General features: G+C 39.2%; 1 protein-coding gene across 1 annotated transcript; it reads right to left on the minus strand.

Moving 5' to 3' along the window:
* Positions 1-1,089: 1,089 nt before the first annotated feature.
* cetn4 (centrin 4) lies at positions 1,090-20,335 on the minus strand. The gene is made up of 5 exons (XM_062524686.1): positions 20,179-20,335; positions 19,482-19,637; positions 1,745-1,873; positions 1,433-1,570; positions 1,090-1,335 (listed from the first exon to the last, which is right to left on the minus strand). Exons 1-5 carry the CDS (start codon positions 20,179-20,181, stop codon positions 1,246-1,248), a joined length of 516 nt encoding a protein of 171 aa, XP_062380670.1. The 5' UTR covers positions 20,182-20,335; the 3' UTR covers positions 1,090-1,245.
* Positions 20,336-21,607: the final 1,272 nt, after the last annotated feature.

Below are 21,607 nucleotides of genomic sequence, written 5' to 3' on the forward strand. Positions count from 1 at the left end.
ATGCTTCAATATGCAAATTGGGTAAGATCTAATTAAATATGTGCTGAATTGCATAAACAAAATCTGAACATTGGATAGTCAGGTACAAAATTTCATTGTGTTGACATATAAGATTAAACATCTTTTAAGCAAAGTATTATGGATATAGAGCTCCATTCTAAAGCTGCCAAATTCCACAAACAGGTTCAATCATCGAGATTTCGGTGTCAAACACTCCTTTTCATGCTAGGCAATACAGAAAACAGGCTTAAAGTGTAAAAAGAAATATTCCTTTAATATTCTGGATTGAGTTAATAGCTGGAATTTGTTTTGCCAACACGTTGCCTACTTGTTTTCAAGAGATTGTGGAAGTGCACTTCATTGTTGATCTTATTTATTTGTGGTTATCATTTTTACCTGAATAGGCCTACGTTTATACTTTGAATTTGATCTGTTAGGCCTATATATTCATTTTCATAGTTCAAAAGTAGCCTACAACAAATGTTAGAATTTCAATTTTTATTGAAAGGTGTTCCCAAAGTCATGTGAAATAATCGGATTACATAATTGTGATTTCTATATTGACCAAAATAATTGTGAATGACTTTTTCCATAATCGAGCAGCCCTACCCTGAAATTAGAGGCACATTACTGTGCGTTCAGACCAAGAACGACCAAAGCTACAAAGTCGCTTTTAACGCTGGTAAAATGCAAAAATTCTGTCACGCAAGTCGCTCATGACGGGAGAGATTCGAACGTTCGATTTCATTTATGACATCCAAACAAGCGAAGCACGTCATAGCTAATTTGCATAAAGTCGCCCAAGTTTTGACGCTGGTCAAAACCAGGTCTGACCCCAAGACTGCTGGAATATGATGGGAGATGGTCATTTATCAAGTTTTCCCTGAATTTGCTGGAACCTTTCTGTTGCAAAAATGGTCTGAAAAAACATCTTATGGAAATGCCATTCAAAATACGTCTGAAACATCAAAAGACAGTGAAGGCCTACAAATGGTTGCATTTAGACTGTGAGTCATGCTCATGTTTTGCTTAGCATTGTTTTCAGACCAAAGCAGATAAGAATGTAAGAATGTAAGATATACAGAATGATTTACAAATATTCCTTTTTTATTTGAATGTCATACAAAACTTAATAAACCTCAGAGAGAAAACCATCACCAAATGTCACAAATGTCCTCATATTACAAAAATAAATAGCACTAAAAGGTCACAAGAAGAGAAAAAGAAAGCTTACAAGTTCAAAGATCAGTACAGGCTTGTTTTTTTCATTATCCTAAGGAATTCCTGCTCATTGATTTCTCCATCTCCATCTCGGTCAGCCTCATCAATCATTTCCTTTCCAACAAAGAAATAATGCATTATGAGTTAATCACAGTCGCTTAAAAAGGATAATTCAAAACAGCATTTTACAGCAAATTAAGGGTACACTCACCTGTAATTCCTCGTCGGTTAAATTCTCTCCAAGTTCCTTAGCAACTCTTTTGAGGTTTTTAAAAGAAATCTTGCCAGTGCCATCATCATCAAAAAGTCTAAAAGCCTTCAAAATTTCCTCTTTTGAATCTTTTTCACTCTGACAAAAGATATAAAAAAATGAAGCAGTATATAGATTTGGTTTGTTATTGTGCTTCAGTAAAACATACTGTAGGTACTTAAATAAGATCTATACCCCATTAGAATGTTCTGGTGTAGGTATAATTTTACTACCGCCCATCTCAGTCTTATATGCATATCTTGAATAACATACCATTTTTTTGGTCATCATGCAAAGAAAATCATTGAAATCAATGGTCCCAGAGCCTTCTTTGTCAATGTCTGCTATCATCTTCTTAATCTCCTCTTTCTTTGGTTCAAAGCCTAAGGCACGCATTGCAACCTGAAAGTAGATTAATATATAGCCAAAAGTCACAAACGTGTATCAATACATTTGAAGTCACAGGGATTTTTTTTGCTTTTTATCCTGCAAACACAGCAGTTACATCTTTCTCCTTCGGTAGAAAAGCACAAATCCTATGCCACATATCACAACTTCCAGGCCAAACATCCATGATATCCCAGGGCGCCCATTTCATTCGCAGAAAAAAAAATATTTAGGCTAACTGGTGCGAATGACTTCTAATCGTGTCAATGTTTGCTTACAAAATACACCGTAACACTGAAGAACTTTACTGTTGGAACCATAGAATAACGTTGCGAAACTACACCACCCATCAATGTTAGAAGTTTTGTGTTGATTTACTTTGTCACTCGCTAGTCAAATTCAATGTCTTGTTTAGACTACGCTGGGTTTTGTGGAAGAGAGGATGGACTGTTTTAGTAGTAGTATTGGTCAATATAGTTCACCATGGACATATGTGACCATTCACAGCGAAATCAGTCGTTTTGCGCACAACGTTATTTTGAGAAAATCAACAATAACAAACTTCCGGGTTAAAATGTTGAATTTCACGTTTTCGCATAATTCAACTGTATACAGTCTACAGTTTCATATCGTGAACGCATTTCACAGAAAAACATACGTTTTGACTGTTAAACCCGGCGAAGATTCAAAACATTTGCTGTCATTCCCGTTGTGCACGCGCCGCTTAAAAAGGTGATTTCTCCTCTTCTGGCATATCGTGACAGGAGAACCATGTCAACTTTGGATGCGGTTATCTTAGCGATAGTTTGTGTAATACCCTCGATATATATATCGTTGGAAAGCTTAGTTTATGGCCGTTCACGTGAGCATAATAACTTAATTTAGTAAATTTTACGAAACGACTGGTTCCGCTTTACAGGGTCACATACGGATTTACTACAGATTGTTTCACAAATTAATAAATTAGCCCTACATTTTGCAAGACACTTGATATACAGTACAAATGCAAATATGGCAATCCATTATATTATCTTACATTATCAAAATATAGAAAAATAGAACGGCAAAATGAAAATAAAGTAGGCACTGATATTCTTTAAAATCGTATCTTCTGTAAATGCTGTCAGTCATTCTGAATCTTTGCAATTGGTGTACTGGCATGTTTAGCTGTTGGCTGCAGTGTAATGTTACCCATCAAACCCAGGCACCATTTAAAGCAGGGATACCAGGGTTACGGCCCGCGGGCCGGACCCGGCCCGACTGTACGTCACATCCGGCCCGCTGGTGATTAGGGGATTTAAAAAAAACAAAATAATTTTATTTAATTTTCGCCTCTTTAATTTCCCGCCTCAGCGTGCAGCAGCGCCGGTAGACGGTAGTGCTGACCATAGCTGACGGTAGACTCACTAACGTTATTGCATCAAGATGTTATCTAAAAAGAGTAAAGTTGACACTGAAGGTCGCATCTTTCAGGATAGATGGAAAGAAAAGTATTTCTTTTGGGAAGTAGGAGGCAAACCCGTTTGTCTTATTTGTTCTCAACATGTGGCTGTAGCAAACGAATACAATATCAAACGACACTATCAGACCCACGCCGAGAAATATAGTGAGTACACAGGGCAACTTCGGACTCAAAAGCTAAATGAGCTAGCATCATCGCTGCAGAAACAGCAAGCTGTATTCTCCAAATGTCGAGATACACACGAAGGTTCGTTTTATTATTATACATATCTTCAACTCTTAATTCTACTTTATTCTACTATTTTTACTGCACCGTTTCTGAAAGAGGATTGTCTCAATTTCGTTATACTTTTACTTCGTTTCAAGGGGCAGTGAAGGCAAGCTACATCATCGTTTGGGAAATTGCTAAGGCATCCAAGCCTTTCTCAGAGGGCGCATTTGTCAAGACCTGCATGCTAAAGGCAGCCGAGCTGGTCTGTCCTGACAAGCGACAAGCTTTAGCTAACATAAGCTTATCGAGGCCTACAGTGACGGAGAGAGTTGAAGAACTTTCTGGTATTTGCAGAGTCAACTAAAAGACAAGGTTAAGTCCTTCATCGCATTCTCTATTGCTCTTGACGAGAGCACTGATGGGTCATTCCGTGTCAAATCACCCAGTGCCGGAAAGTGACCCTCTCCGAAAAAATCTAAAATAAATCACAGGTGTTTGTAGACTAGACCTATGCACAAATCTGAAATAGTATACCTGGATCACTAATGGTTTAAAATCTACAGCCCTTTGAAGCTTCAAGTCATTTTAAGCATTGTGGTGAACAGTCCTTTTTGGTCAACTTGCAACGTTATTGGTTCTTTTGGTATTTCACACACATCAGTGAAACTATGTGGATGGAAGCACATTTTCCTGTTGAATTAAGAAATCTAATCAGATGAGACGTGTCTTGTGTAATTTCCCCTCTGCAAAGCTCTGAAAATGGCTATAAATTCATTATGTGAAAAGACATCATCACTTTTGAAGGCTTCTCATTCGAAAGGTATGTGCCACAAATTTCATCAGGTTTTTTTCCCACTCATATATGGACTATAAGGTCATGTCCATGCATCAACTTTGGTTGTAATCGTTGTCATATTGTCAGAGCATTTTGTTTTAATTGGGCTTGATTTTCAAAAAGCCCATTTTCGTCCTATCATTTCACCATGTGGACAGTTAACAGGATTTTTTTTAATTTTACCATATCACATTCTATATGTGAGGATCATCTGTCCAAAATTTGGGCTTGTTGCTGAGTTTCTTTATTGGAGATATGATTTTTGGAAAATATTCTCTATAAATCCACTGAACTTGCATTGGATCTGCAGTACTACTTTGCACCACATGGGATGCTCTTTTAATACAATGGAAGTCAATGGAAGAGTAAGAGATTCACTTGTTTGCTGCACATATCCAATCTAAACACACATTTTATGGTTCATAGTTGAATTGCTCCAAGTAATGATTGCAACATGAACAACATACTACTCATAAATAAATCTTATTTAGCTAAATAAACTGATCAAGCTAAATATACACACATAAGACTGACTGATCATACATGCAGCAAGAAGATTTAGCTTGCCATCTTTGTAACAGTTTTCTACACCACCATAGAAGTTGGAAAATGAAAGTCATGAACATATTCAAGAAAAAAGGGGTTTCAAGAATTCAGTGCATTATCAGATGCAGAAAAAGCGTCAGATGCAGTTTAGAGCAGATATTTCACTTGATGAAGATGACCATGCATGTTTCCATCACATAAAAGTTTTAATCAAAAGGTATGAGGGCTCAAAACGCTATTGCCTGGATCCAAGACGCATTCATGAAAAGGAGATAACTCATCAAGTATCTTGTATGTATGATGACCAGTCAGTCTTATGTGTGTATAATTTGCTTGATCCGCTTATTTTCTCTAAATAAGATTTATTTATGAGTAGTATGTTGTTCATGTTGCAATAATTACTTGGAGAAATTCAACTATGAACCATAAAATGTGTGTTTAGATTGGATATGTGCAGCAAACAAGTGAATCTCTTACTCTTCCATTGACTTCCATTGTATTAAAAGAGCATCCCATGTGGTGCAAAGTGGTACTGCAGATCCAATGCAAGTTCAGTGGATTTATAGAGAATATTTTCCAAAAATCATATCTCCAATAAAGAAACTCAGCAACAAGCCCACATTTTGGACAGATGATCCTCACATACAGAATGTGATATGGTAAAATTAAAAAAAATCCTGTTAACTGTCCACATGGTGAAATGATAGGACGAAAATGGGCTTTTTGAAAATCAAGCCCAATTAAAACAAAATGCTCTGACAATATGACAACGATTACAACCAAAGTTGATGCATGGACATGACCTTATAGTCCATATATGAGTGGGAAAAAAACCTGATGAAATTTGTGGCACATACCTTTCGATTGAGAAGCCTTCAAAAGTCTTTTCACATAATGAATTTATAGCCATTTTCAGAGCTTTGCAGAGGGGAAATTACACAAGACACGTCTCATCTGATTAGATTTCTTAATTCAACAGGAAAATGTGCTTCCATTCACATAGTTTCACTGATGTGTGTGAAATACCAAAAGAACCAATAACGTTGCAAGTTGACCAAAAAGGATTGTTCACCACAATGCTTAAAATGACTTGAAGCTTCAAAGGGCTGCAGTTTTTAAACCATTAGTGATCCAGACATACTATTTAAGATTTGTGCATAGGTCTAGGCTACAAACACCTGTGATTTTTTTGGAGAGGGTCACTTTCCAAATTGGCTGAAATTGGGTGATTTGACACGGAATGACCCTGATGTGACTGATGTAGCCCAATTAGCGATATTTATTCGCGGAGTGGATGTTTCCCTGACTGTCACTGAGGAGTTTGTGTCAGTCGTGCCAATGACAGACACTACCACAGCTACCACAGCAGTGTTTGTGAGCCTTGTCGGGGCCCTGGACAAATTGGAGGTGGACTGGAGTCATGCTGTCAGTGTGGCTACCGACGGCGCGCCTTCTATGATAGGGAGAAAGGCTGGAGTAGTTGAGAAGTTGAAAGAAAAGATAAATGCAGCTAATCCAGAGCAAGTATTCTGGAACTTTCACTGTATACTGCACCAAGAGGCTTTGTGCTGCAAAAGTCTGAAAATGGACCATGTCATGCGTGTTGTTTTTTTTTTTTTTAAAGATTATTTTTTGGGCTTTTTATGCCTTTATTTGGACAGGACAGTAGAGAGAATGACAGGAAGTGAGTGGGAGAGAGTCGGGGTGGGATCTGGAAAGGACCACGGGGCGGGAATCGAACCCGGGTCGCCAGCGTACGGTGCAGGTGCCCCAGCCAGTTGCGCCACTGCCGGGGCCATCATGCGTGTTGTTATTGGCACGGTGAATTTTATCAGAGCCAGAGGACTTAATCATAGGCAATTCGATGCTTTTTTATTGGAAAACGACATTCATCATGGCCTTCCCTATCACACCGATGTGCGTTGGTTGAGCCGAGGCGCAGTGCTCAAACATTTCTACAAATTACGCACAGAGATAGCCGAATTCATGCAGGGTAAAGGGAAGCCTGTGGTGGAATTGGATGACGAAGAATGGACCAGGGATCTTGCCTTTTTAGTGGACATTCCAGACCACCTAAATATGTTGAATGTTACTATGCAGGGCCGCAACAAACTCGTCACAGAGTATTATGATTGTGTTCGTGCTTTTCAGAGTAAACTGGCGTTATGGGAGACGCAGCTCTCCAAGCGCAACGCAGCCCACTTCCCTTGTCTTAAACTTCAGCCTGTCAATCAGAGTATGGACAAGTACGCAAACTTGCTTTCCGGACTCCGACATGACTTTGACAATCGATTCACGGTATTTACTGAGCTGGAAAAGGACTTTGCGCTGTTTAGCTCTCCATTCACGATTGACGCCTCTGAGGTCCCAGAGGCGGTCCAAATGGAACTCGTAGAACTGCAGTGTTGCACACAGCATAAAAGTAACTAAGCATCTGTTTCAATCTAATCATTTTATCAATCCTTGCCACCACAGTACCCAATGATCACAGCCTTTGCAGCTAAAATACTTTCTATGTTTGGAACAACGTATTTATGTGAGCAGGCATTCTCCGTGATGAATATCAATAAATCTAAAGTGCGCAGTCGCCTGATGCACGGACATTTGAACGATGTTATGAAAATTGCCACTGCCCAGAAACTGTCCCCCGATATGGACAGGCTGGTGAAAGATAAAAGGTGTCTAGCTTCGACAAGTAAAATGTCGTGTAATGTATTTATCATAATCCAGTGTGATATGGGTGGGAGGTAATAAAAGGGGTTGGGGTTGACTGGTGATGACTGGCACAGTTTTGATGTGCCTCAGCTGTTGTTGAGCCAATTGAAGCTAAATGTTTTTAGATAGCTCATGGTTATTTTTCCTCAAGAACTTTTTTATTTGACTAATTCCTAATGGTTATTCAATCACATGGCCTATTCACTCATAATCCAGTGTGATATGGGTGGGAGGGAATAAAAGGGGTTGGGGTTGACTGATAGCCTGTGTGTGGAAAAAAGGGGTTAACTGGTGATGACTGGCAAAGTTTTGATGTGCCTCATCTGTTGTTGAGCCAATTGAAGCTTAATGTTTTTAGATAGCTCATGGCTTCTCAAGAACCTTTTTAGAATGTTTTTATTTTACTAATTCAATTTTATTTTACTGGTTATTCAATCACATGGCCTATTCTTGGACCACTTTATTCTGGCACTTACTTTCTCTGAGTTGTGTAGGCCTACTTGGCCTGGTCATCTTTTTAATTGGCCTAATTGTGCATTCATGTGTGTTCATGTGCAAGCCTTCAATAAATATAATAAAAGTAATTAACAGAAATGTATTTTGTTGACACCTAGTCTACTTTGTTGCATTTCTAGTTTATAAATGTAGGCTAATTACATAGATAGGACAATGTTACATTTTTAGAAGGTAACTGTCTCCTGCTTTAGGCTATGTAGTTGTAGGCCTCATTTTGAGGCTATTTTGGTGTCAATGCCATTACTTTTTGATGTATAGGCCTTCATGAATAATTTCAAATAGCCTACCTATCCATGTTTTGAGTCAGAGTTTGGCATTGTCAGTCCGAAAGTGTAATCCGGCCCCCAGAGGTCTCACTTGAAAAAAATCTGTCCCCCTGACCAATTTCACCCTGGCATCCCTGATTTAAAGTGTAACTGCACCCCATAACTCACCCACTTCACATTTCTGAAAAAGGCTTTCAAAATGGGCAGGACGTTCTGAAATTTATCACCAGTGTTGCCACAGTTACTTTGAACAAATAATCCGATTACTGATTGCTGACTACTCCTTTTAAAAGTAACTTAGTTACTTTACTGATTACTTGATTTTAAAAGTAACTCAGTTAGATTACTTAGTTACTTTTTAAACTAAGCCCCCCCGCCGCCTAAACATAAAAATGGCAACCGGTTTTGCCAATACTCACTTTATTGGAAGTGCATTTTAACAGTAACATCAACAATGTACCTGCAAAAAGTAATTTCAGGGAGGTATCTAAAAAATACTTTAACCTACTGAGATACTGAAATAGCCTACAGATGAATATGTTTGTTCAATAATGTCTAGTCAGTATACTAAATAAGGAAGGCCTATAGATAGAAACTGTGGTAATAAAATATGAAGGCTTTTCGTGTATCCTTCTACTGTAGCCATTTAGAATATACCAATGGTTCCAACGGTTTGGAAATAGTAGCTCGTTAGATTACTCGTTACCGAAAAAAGTGGTCAAATCACTGCTGATCACAGGTAATGGCAGCAGGTGTTGGGGCGCTTCATTCCTGATTTTTGACGACCCGTTGACGTAGATTCGCCAGAGAAGTGCAGGACTACGTCAGCATTCCAATAGCATTTTGGACCAAAATGCTATGGCATGTTTCAACCTGTTTCAACCTGTAGAAGGCGCGGAGAGCTATATCTCCAATACAAAATAATTAGTGCTGTCAATCGATAAAAAAATTAATCGCGATTAATCTCATGAATGGGGGGCCGCCAGGGGGCCCGCAGCAAGTTGGATGAAAATATAATGTACAAGCAAAAAAAAAACATATTTATATTATTCTATGCATTGATATGAAATACCATTATAATAATTTTCTGTATACCTGCTGTTGTATACCTTTTAAGGATGTAACGATTACCGGTAAACCATGATAAATGTTAATTTCAAATATCATTATTATCGCAGTTGATAACCACGGTCTGGAAACCGTGTGTTAAATTGCTTCCAGCTTTATCCGGCCTGGTAGGCTACTATGAAGCAAAATTACTACCCTACTGATTCTGTTGTCTAATTTGATGGATTTAACTACGATTCGGATTAGGCTACACCTTTTAAAAGGCGGAACATTTTCACCGCAAACGTGCGCTGTGGCTGTCATCCACTCTGCATCTTTTTATGTAGGCCTACATTCATATTAAATCCATTCTACTACCGTTATCAGGAGAATACCATATAATCAGGGCTGTACACTGCGAGCACCTCGTCGCAAATGCGAGTAAATATATGAACTCTGAAGAAGACACTACTGTGTCGAAACGTCAGTTCTTTTGTTTGCACCATTAAAGACTGCAAGTGTATTCAGTGTGCTCCAGTCTCCTTCCTAATTGATTCACCTGTCAGTCCTACTGAGAAGCACCTGAAACAGCAGAAGATTTTGGATTTTGGATGCGCAGAGTTCTTCATTTATGCGAGTAAATATATATTAGTGCTAATTGAAAATATGAAATGGGAGCACAGGTGCGAGTACTGAATTCAACCCTTTTATTCGCATTTTGCTCCTAAAATTCCACACCAAGTGGATCAAAGTATAGGCTAGTACAATTTTCGCGCATCTGTATACAAATTTCATAGTTGACAACTCTAACGCTCCTGGCTGGAAACTCACGCTTTCAGCATCAACCTCGCTGTCTCTCACACACGCAAGAAATGTCACTCCAAAACCATTCTTCTTTTTCTTCAATCTGTTCGTTATCAGTTGGTGACTTTGTAGCGATTGCCGTTGAAACGGCAAACCACAATAAGAATGTTGACTATATACAATTACCGTGTTCATTTCAAATATTATTATTATCACGGTTGATAAACACGGTGTGGAAACCGTGTTAGCTTCACCCCAGCCTGCATTTGACATAGGCCTGGTTGACTTACATGAAAGAAATCCGACTGATTCTGTTGTCTAAATGATGGATTTAACCACGATTTGGTGTAGGCTACACCTGCTTTAAAAAGGCGGAACATTTTCATTGCAAATGTGCGCATCATATAGCCACTCTGCGTCTTTGTATGGAGGTTACGTTCACATTAAATCCATTCCACTAACGTTATCAGGAGAATACCGTAACGTTTTATTTTGAGTAATGGTTGTCACTCATTGAATATAACAGATATAGCCTACCAAACTCCAAGACGGTAGAGTAAGTTAAACACCCAGCCAATTAAACATGACCAAGGAAAAAGTGACAACTCATGATGCCATGCCATGGTAGGCTACCTAAATCATAGAAGTTAACGTTACTGGACAGTGGACACTCATCTTTTCTATTACACCAGAAATATTTGTCTGTACCTTTGTTAGTTTTTAGTTATTTAATGAAAACATGATGTATCCTTGAACTATGCTTGACTCTTTTCCTAAAACTGAATGAAACCTAATTATGTTCACGTACATCTTAAAGGTATACTTTGCAACGTTTTTCAGTTAATCAATTCGTTCCATACTGTTATATATGATTAAATGAGTCATTACCGGTCGAACGGTGTTTTTTTTGGCCGCTCTAGTGGTCTGTAGCGGTAAAACCACACTTGCAACTTCAGGAGACACTGGGCACGCACCCATGCTCTACTCCAGGAAGTGTCATAAGTCTCATGAAAAGGTATGGCAGACTGACCGATTGAGTAGTTTTGTCAAATATACACGCTAAAGCTGTAGGGGAAGCTCTGCAGAGAAATATGCAAGCATAAAACGAGCGAAAATGAAAAGTGAAAGCGAAACCGGCGATGAAATCGCCAATCCTGCATAGTATACCTAGTGACAGGCACTCAATTAGACCTACACACCACCCCTGTAATATCATTAAAGACAAGTGTAATCAATATGAAGTATTCAGTTTACTGAATATTTTAAGCTATAAGTAATTATGCAGATCCTAAAATGCTATAAATTGTTAACAAAATGTATACAAATTCTGAATTCAAAATATGAAATAGAAACAAGACAAGCCATTTTCTGTGTGTGTAGGGTTTGAGCAGAGACTATGATTGCCACTGCTGTGAATGATCTGTATCCTGCTTAAGGCAAGAAGGTTTTCAAGGAAATTTCATAGTGCTCCTAATTTTTTTTCTGTGCTCCTAAACTTTTTCATTTAGGAGCACCTGTGCTCCTAGTGAAAAAGCTTAGCGTACAGGTACAGCCCTGCATATAATAACGTTTTATTTTGAGCACTGGTTGTCACTCATTGGATACATATAACAGATCCTACCAAACTCAAAGTCATGATTGAGTAAGTTAAGTACCACGCCAATTAAACATGACCAAAGAAAAAGTGAACGGGACAACACACAATGCCATGCTACTCCTAAATCATAGAATTTAACATTGCAAGACACCTATCTTATCAATGACACCAGAAATATTCTCTTTACCTTGTCAGTTTTTGAACACACACACACGCACGCACGCAGGCACAAGACAGATAACGTTAGCCTAAAGTTACAGTAGGAAGGGGAGAGTAGCGCCAGAGGGATGTCACACACAGACAAACACATACACTGTGGGCAAGATGTACTAACGTTTTGCGCCCATTTCAGGCGTAGCGTGCGCGTAAAAACATGGGGAGGATATGTATTAACAGGCCGCAATGAGAGAAACGCGCAGACTGCCTGCCGTGGGAGCTGAGAATGGCTATTTGCGTTTTTCCGTGTCATGCAAATTAATTCCTGGGCTGAAAATGGGTGTAACGCGCAAGTACAGGGGAGGAGAGGTGCTAATAGCAATTGATTAAGTATTCCGCCATGTGTATGAAAACAGCGCACGTCTATTTTGCGTTGAAAAACTTCCGCCTGCTAAAAGCAGGTGTAATCCAAATTGCGGTTGACTGCTTCTCTTAGAAAAACGTTTAGAGACAGCTGAATCAGTATTCAGAGCATCAGTTTTCTTCATTGTACTATGTCAAAAGCAACCTTAAAGGGATATTCCGCCATTTTTGGAAATACGCTCATTTTCCACCTCCCCTCGAGCAAAACAATCGATATTTACCTTGTTCCCGTTCATCCAGCCATTCTGTGCTTCAGCCTAGCATAGATCATTGAATCGGATTAGACCATTAGCTTCTCGCCTGCTAACTTCATGTTTAAAAGTGACTAAGATTTCTGGTAATCTTCCCATTTAAAACGGGTCTCCTCTCAAGTTAGAAAGTGCAATAAGACCAACTGAAAATGAAACCTGGCGTTTTTCTAGGCTGATTTGACATGAACTACACTCTCATCTGGCGTAATAATCAAGGCAACTTGCAAACGCACCATAGGCGCAGTGATATCGTACGCAGCATCTGAAAATAGTCCCCATAGACAACAAGCAGTAGTAGTGTCAGTAGTTTTTTTTTTTTTTTTTTTTAAGATTATTTTTGGGGGTTTTATGCAGGGCTGTACGCTGCGAGCACCTCGTCGCAAATGCGAGTAAATATATATTAGTGCTAATTGAAAATATGAAATGGGAGCACAGGTGCGAGTACTGAATTCAACCCTTTTATTCGCATTTTGCTCCTAAAAATCCACACCAAGTGGATTTTCGCGCATCTGTATACAAATTTCATAGTTGACAACTCTAACGCTCCTGGCTGGAAACTCACGCTTTCAGCATCAACCTCGCTGTCTCTCACACACGCAAGAAATGTCACTCCAATACCATTCTTCTTTTTCTTCAATCTGTTCGTTATCAGTTGGTGACTTTGTAGCGATTAGCCTACCGTTGAAACGGCAAACCATGATAAGAATGTTGACTATATAGCCTACAATTACCGTGTTCATTTCAAATATTATTATTATTATCACGGTTGATAAACACGGTGTGGAAACCGTGTTACAGTAGCTTCACCCCAGCCTGCATTTTACATAGGCCTGGTTGACTTCTATGAAAGAAATCTGACTGATTCTGTTGTCTTAATGATGGATTTAACCACGATTTGGTGTAGGCTACACCTGCTTTAAAAAGGCGGAACATTTTCATTGCAAATGTGCGCATAGCCACTCTGCGTCTTTGTATGGAGGTTACATTCACATTAATTCCATTCCACTAACGTTATCAGGAGAATACCGTAACGTTTTATTTTGAGCTCTGGTTGTCACTCATTGGATATAACAGATATAGCCTACCAAACTCCAAGACGAGTCATGGTAGAGTAAGTTGCACCCAGCCAATTAAACATGACCAAGGAAAAAGTGACAACTCACCATGCCATGCCATGGTAGGCTACCTAAATCATAGAAGTTAACGTTAGGCTACTGGACAGTGGACACTCATCTTTTCTATTACACCAGAAATATTTGTCTTTACCTTTGTTCGTTTTTTGAACATTTAAGTTATTTAAAGGGATAGTTCGGATTTTAAGACACGAAGTTATATGGGTTCCCTGTCAGCAACGTTGTGCATCAGCACTGACTTACCCCCGACAGCGTCCTGTGAGCCGAGATCCAGCCGGTTTTTGATCGTTTTTGATGCCGGACTATTTTCTTCAGCAAGTTTCTGGGGTCACGAAAGTAAAGTGTTTTTCTTCTCAAAACCATATGCGTTCAACAGAGTGATATATTTGCACCACAAAAACGTTGTCCAGCTGTCAGTAGCGCGCAGTGATAGGAATCGCGAAAAATAAGTAAGTGATAACAAGGTTTGAATTTTTCCTGGACAACGTTTTTGTGGTGCAAATATATCACTCTGTTGAACGCATATGGTTTTGAGAAGAAAAACACTTTACTTTCGTGACCCCAGAAACTTGCCGGACTACTTTCTTCAGCATCAAAAACGATCTAAAACCGGCTGGATCTCGGCTCACAGGACGCTGTCGGGGGTAAGTCAGTGCTGATGCACTACGTTGCTGACAGGGAACCCATACAACTTCGTGTCTTAAAATCCGAACTATCCCTTTAATGAAAACATGATGTATCCTTGAACTATGCTTGACTCTTTTCCTAAAACCGAATGAAACCTAATTATGTTCACGTACATCTTAAAGTGACAGGCACTCAATCAGACCTACACACCACCCCTGTAATATCATTACAGTGTAATCAATATGAAGTAGGCTATTCAGTTTACTGAATATTTTAAGCTATAAGTAATTATGCAGATCCTAAAATGCTATAAATTGATAACAAAATGTATACAAATTCTGAATTCAAAATATGAAATAGAAACAAGACAAGCCATTTTCTGTGATTGAGCAGAGACTATTGCCACTGCTGTGAATGATCTGTATCCTGCTTAAGGCAAGAAGGTTTTCAAGGAAATTTCATAGTGCTCCTAAATTTTTTTCTGTGCTCCTAAACTTTTTCATTTAGGAGCACCTGTGCTCCTAGTGAAAAAGCTTAGCGTACAGCCCTGGTTTTATGCCTTTTATGCCTTTTGGGAATCGAACCCGGGTCGCCGGCGTGCGGTGCAGGTGCCCCAGCCAGTCGCGCCACGGCTGGGGCCAGTAGTGCCAGTAGTTTGCGAGTTGCCTTGATTATTACGCCAGATGAGAGTGTAGTTCCATGTTCCAGCCCACATGCAACTTTGAGGCCTTTTTTTTCTGTTTTAAGAGTTGACTGTCTTGATCTATTCATTATTTTATCCAATCTAACAATTTCTTAATTACATATCCGTTTTTGTTGAGCACCAACCACATTTGTCAATGTTGAGTTACTGTAGGCCAGTTAGGCTGGCTCACAAAGTCGCCTCAAAACTTTGCTGTTTTCGGACCTCTCAGAAATAATTTATTTTCAACAATTTTCAGCCACTTACTTGATAAGTACATTCAGTGTATGGTTTTCAAGGTGGACTTAAAGGGATACCGCACCATTTAGGGAATTAAGCTCATTTTCCACCTCCTCTCGAGCAAAACAATTGATTTTTACTTTTTTTCCCATTCATCAGATCCATTAGATCATTGAATTGGTTTAGACCATTAGCATCTCGCCTGCTAGTATCACGCTTAAAAGTGACTAAGACTATTTTCTAGGCTGATTTGACATGGAACTATACTCTCATTCTGGCGTAATAATCAAGGATAGTAGCAAAAATGGGGACTATTTTCAGGTGCTGTGTGATATCACTTCTCCCATGGTGCGTTTTTTTTTAAAGGGATATTGTGTAGGATTGAGAACATTTCATTGTGAAATTCTCCCATCTAGCGGTTACGGATTATATCGCAGACTGTAGAAACTACGGAAGCCATCGCACAACAAAAACATAATGCCTAATTCACACCAAAGATCTGCGACGAGACGAAACTGTTGCGGAGGTGTGAATTAAATGGAATTTTCTTTTACTGTCTATGATTAAAAGTTACACATTGTTACCAGCATTTGCAAGCCGTTGAAAAGCATTCATTAGGTAGTAGTTGCAAGGTTTTAGAACAGCTCATCTCGTCGCGAATCTACCAAGACAATGGCCCTACTTACAGTCTCCTAGTCAAAACAGAAATGTTTCTTGCTTGTGTGTGATGCCAATAAAACTTGTTTTATTGGCATCAACTTAGTTTCTTTACGAATCTGCAGTCAAGTGACACAGAGCTATATCGAACCTAGTTTGGGAGTGGAAAAGGGGCTTTGCACTAGCATTGCTGAGACAGTGACAGATCCCGATCAAAGTCATTTTATTTGTTTCATTGGAAAATACAATTTCAGTGTTGGAATGTTAGATACATGTGGCTTGTAGAAAATGGGTTCATAACTTACATCGCTGAATGTAGGAAATTCAGTGGATAGATCCATGCATTCAGACGTCAAAGACGGAGCTGTAGTATTTCCATAGAGTATCTTGCATAATGTCGCTAGTGGCCACCCGTATTTCAATATGGCGCACGTAAATGCAGGGTCGGGTCTGAGCTATGAATATTTAAACGAGGACTTCTGAGCCAATAGGAATGCTTCGAATTGGTGGTAGTGGTAGTTAAACATGAATGAGGCCACATTTATGAATGGGAAATGTTGATTTTGGTAACAAACCATTGGAAATCTTACACAATAGAGCTCGACAGTCCCGCCCCTCCTCCGAGAGAGCTGCTTGTCCAGATGTAAATTTCTCATTCATTTCTCCCATTGACTTCTGGAAAAATCTGTGTGTAAAGAGTTTTAGACCATGCCTTAGGCTAAACAGCTACGACGTGACTCATACTTATACAACACATCATTTCGAGCAAAAAAACTATCAGAAAAATTAAAGAAAAGGCAAAGGTACAAGACTGTGTACATATCTGAAATTCCGAGTTATAGAACTCAAATCCCGTCATGCTCTGCAAACGTACACACATTTCCAACATTTGCAGCCTAACGATAGTTTAACATGGTTCTAGGGATGCAACGGTTTTCAATAATTTATTTAACCGTTCGGTTTGGCCTGTTTGGTTCGATAGACTCACCTAAACCGCAATATTTCGGTAAACGCGACATTAAACTTTTTATTTAATACAAGGTTATTGCACGCGCGTAGCCTGGGAGCGATAGCAAGGAGTGCTTAGGTCCCGGGGGATGCGTTTTCTCTGACTGTTCAGCTTGCCTCTTGTCAACCTTGCAACAACCAATCAGAATTTTACTGAATTTCCCAAGACCCAATAAGCGCGTTGAAATGCAAATGAAGGAGTCATGTGAGAAGAAACAAACTTTACCGGCTGCTGCATGATATGGCGACATTTGAAGTAGCCTACGAACAAGGCAAAAAGACCGTCAGCAAACAAAGCACAGTGTACAAGCACTGCTTCACAACAATCACCTACTCTAACACATCCAACATGTCGGCCCACTTGCGCCATCATCACCCGGCTGTAACCTTAAGTGGAGCAGCACGGAGAGCTAGTTTGCCACCGAAAACCCAACCATCCATTGCTGCAGCCTTTCAGCAACAATATTCCTATAATTCCCAAAGACACAGAGACATAACGAATGCGATGGGCATGTTCATAAAAGACATGATGCCCTACACGTTGGTTTTGGGTATGGGATTTTTCGCCACATAATAAATGTTCTCGATCATGGCTTCAATATCCCCTCCCGCACGCATTTCAGCAGTAAGATTGTTCCTGAACTGTACAAAGTGTGTAAGAGAGAAGTTGAAAATGACTTTTACAGTTTACATTTTATGCAACCTACTTAATATTACAAAAGGGCTGTATGTTCTGTAAGACAACAGGTTGCAATAATGTTCATTTCATTGTTCTAATATTTTTAATGCTGCACTGCACTTTTGTCTATGTTTACATTTTTAACATTCATAACAGAGGACAGGGCAGGGACTCCCAAATCAAATATCCATTTGAAACTACACATAATACTACCTCACCAATTATTTTGAGAAGATGTTCCAGAATTGTTCACTACTTTTTTGAGGGTGTATAATAGTTAAGTATTTTCTTTAAATGTGTGAAGAACAGTGAGTTTTAAATAAATAATTACACATTACTTTATGCTACACTTCACTATGGATAATATTGCCTGTTTATGACAGAAGGCAATGATGGTGTTCTTTTCTTATAATACATTTTTGTGATTCTGCTTCATCTGTGTCTGGCTATGCATTTAATATTTTCTCTGCAAGTGTAAGTAGAAGCACATAGTGCAGGATAATATTGATATATTGAAACCGAACCGTTACCGTGGCCCAAAAACCGTGACACAAACCGAACCGTGGCAAAACTGTACCATTGCATCCCTACATGGTTCCATATTAATCTAAGAAAAGAAGATGATTACTTCCTACCGTTTCCATTGAGCAAATTCAACCTTCAAGATGAGAAAACCGTGCTTTTCGGAAGACCACACATCGGTTATGACAGCCCTGCAGACATTTTAAGTTTTGAAGTTCCAGCGCGACAATAGCTGGACGATAGGCGCGGGAAAAGTTGCGACAGTTTGTTTGGGATTGCCATGGCAACGGCGATCTCTACCAATCAAAGGCTCTGCTTTCACCAGTTTTACACGTTAGGGTGTTGGGTAGTGTAGTACTCTCTCGTTAAATCGTGAATAAAACATTTTTTTTCTCAAAACAAGGTTGATGCCCCATTAACTTTTGACATCTATATGAGCAGGTATAATCGCCTAGTCACATCGTAGCTGGTTTTAAGTCTACCATGGACGGTTACGATTTTATGGCTTATTCTCCAGTTGTCAATGGAGAAATTGTATTGGATTTATACTTCCGGACAAGGCTGTGGGCGGGACTGTCGAGCTCTGTCCCTCTATGTCTACCTTTAAAGACTTGTTAATTGTAAGACATGCCATTGAATAAATATGTACTGTTTTTACTAATACTACCGTTAATTTGTCAATCATATCTGTCATGGGCTTATTTGGAACACATGTGCACGGTGCCATGGTACAAATTAACCCCATGCCAGACTTTTGACTTTAATCATAAAATATCTTTATTTCATATGATAAAATATACACAAATAAATTCATGCGTTTTCAAATGAGAGATTATCAGATTTAACAAAAACTGTGCAACACTATGTCAGTATGTATGAAAAACAACTTAACTTCCATTTTGGTGGGCTTAATGGGTGCAGTATGCTTATCCTACATTAGGTGAAAGTTAAATACAGAAAAGACTGTGCACCCAGATTTTTTACTGTGCTCCTACAATGTTTTAACTTGAGCACACGAGTTCTCCTGGAGAAAAATGTTAGAGTGTGATAATCATGAGATAATTTATTTATCCTATTCACCTGTGTTCTATGAGGTCTATGGTAAGAATTTAGCCAGCAGTTTGCATTGAGAGGGTTGAAGTCAGTATCGCTGCTACTGAATACTGTACTGAGGGTTAGTAATCAAGGATCTTTGATTTTCTCAGAAATGAATGCAGTCTAATATTGTAACCATCTGTGGTAGTTACCTTAAGTTCCTTCACATCAATAGTCCCAGAACCATCTGTATCAAACAGGTCAAAAGCCTCTCGAATCTCTTGCTTCTGCTCCTCCGTAATGTCCGGTTTGGAACCTCCTTTCTTTCGTTGATTTGTGGTGGCACTTGTTTTTCTAAAACCAGTAGCCTGCATATGACGTTAATGTTAACCTTAGATATTACATCTTGACAACATACACACTCTCCAGAAACTGACAACGTTAACTGATCAACACGATTAATTGTATTTTTTTCCCCTCTTATCCCCAGAACATTTTATGTAGATCCTAGACTACGTGGAAAGTTACTTTCACAGTTCACATGACTAGCTGGCAACCCCCTAGCAACATACCCCAGGTTATCCCGTTGTTGAGTTATAGTTCTAAACGTCACGTTAGCTAACTTAGGACTGGCCGTAGCGACTAGCTGACGCTAACGCTATCAGGGAATAAACTTTCAACTAACAAAGGAAAGGGAATCCTCTGATGGTTACAGTTAACGTTAACGTCTACCTGTTATGAGATTACGTTATCTTGGTCATCTGTTTGCCTAACTTCAACGAACTAAGGTAAAGTTAGCTAGCAGCTAGCGTATATTCTACGTCAAAAGGTGCTCTAACCATCAAGGTGCATTTTAGGACAGCACTTGATAAACAAGTTAATGTATGTGTTGTTAATAAGACACCTTACCATTACGAACTGTATTAAGCGGTGCCTAGACGCTGTCGTCTTGTCCAATGTGAATGCTAGGAAAACATAGACTGTAAAAGCAAAAAACAGTAAAAGATAGGGGACTTCACCAGGCGAGAACTTCGACTCTCTGGAAACTTCCGGTTTCTAAACCGATTGCAGTTCTATCTCTGTTTCCACGTGAGGGGGCTCGCGTCGCGGGCGTTAAAGAACCATGTTGCACATAGTCCATGGGCCAGAGCAGACGTTGGTCACACCAAAGGTGGCAAAATCTAGCTATGATTTTCTTAATCCCCTATGTCTGAGAGATATGTTTTGCTATGATAACCTTTTCTAAGTGGTAGCTTAGTTGTATTTTTACTGGCTCTACCCATACCCAGTACGATTCACAATACAACTGAGGTGAAGTTAGTTTCACGTTGGATATTCGACAGATATTCACATATTCGCAAAATCGTGCTGTGGGCTGTACTATCTGACGTCCACTCATGGTAAAGAGCACACCCCCATATGCGTAAAACCTTAAGAACCATCAATACATTACTTCCCAACTATTGCCATACCATTGTTTTCTATTGGGGAAACACCTTATTTTCAATAGCTTTCACATAAGGTGACCTTGGCGCCCCAAACTTTGCAGAATGCTTTGACTACATGGGACTGCTAAGACACACCACAAATTATTTGGATTCCATGCCCCCTTTTATGGATATCCACATACAATTAAAATACCATTGTTTTCTATTGGGAAAACACATTTTTTTCAATAGCTTTCACAAAAAGTGACCTTGGGACCCCAAACTTTGCAGCATGCTTTAGCTACATGGGACTACTAAGACACACCACATGTTTTTGGGATTGTATACCTCCTTCTCTGTATATCCACATAAAATTAAAATACCATTGTTTTCAATGGGGAAAACACCTTTTGGTCAATAGCTTTCACATTAAGTGACACTGGGGCCCCAAACTTGCAGCATGCTTTGACTACATGGGACTGCTAAGACACACCACAATTTATTTGGATTCCATGCCCCCTTCTATGGATATCCACATACAATTAAAATACCATTGTTTTCTATGGGGAAAACACTTTTTTTTTTCAATAGCTTTCACAGAAAGTGACCTTGGGGCCCCAAATTTTGCAGCATGCTTTGACTACACTGGACTACTAAGACACACCACAATTTATTTGGATTCCATTGAAAAGGTGTGTTTGCCCCATAGAAAACAATGGTATTTGATGTGGATGTGGATATCCATAAAAGGGGGGCATGGAATACAAATAACAATCCCAATACATTGTGGTGTGTCTTAGTAGTCCATCGTAGTCAAAGCATGCTGCAAAGTTTGGGGCCCCAGTGTCACTTTATGTGAAAGCTATTGACAAAAAGGTGTTTTCCCCATTGAAAACAATGGTATTTTAATT

Source organism: Sardina pilchardus, chromosome 21 (assembly GCF_963854185.1).
Source record: "Sardina pilchardus chromosome 21, fSarPil1.1, whole genome shotgun sequence".
Classification (NCBI taxonomy): Eukaryota; Metazoa; Chordata; class Actinopteri; order Clupeiformes; family Clupeidae; genus Sardina; species Sardina pilchardus.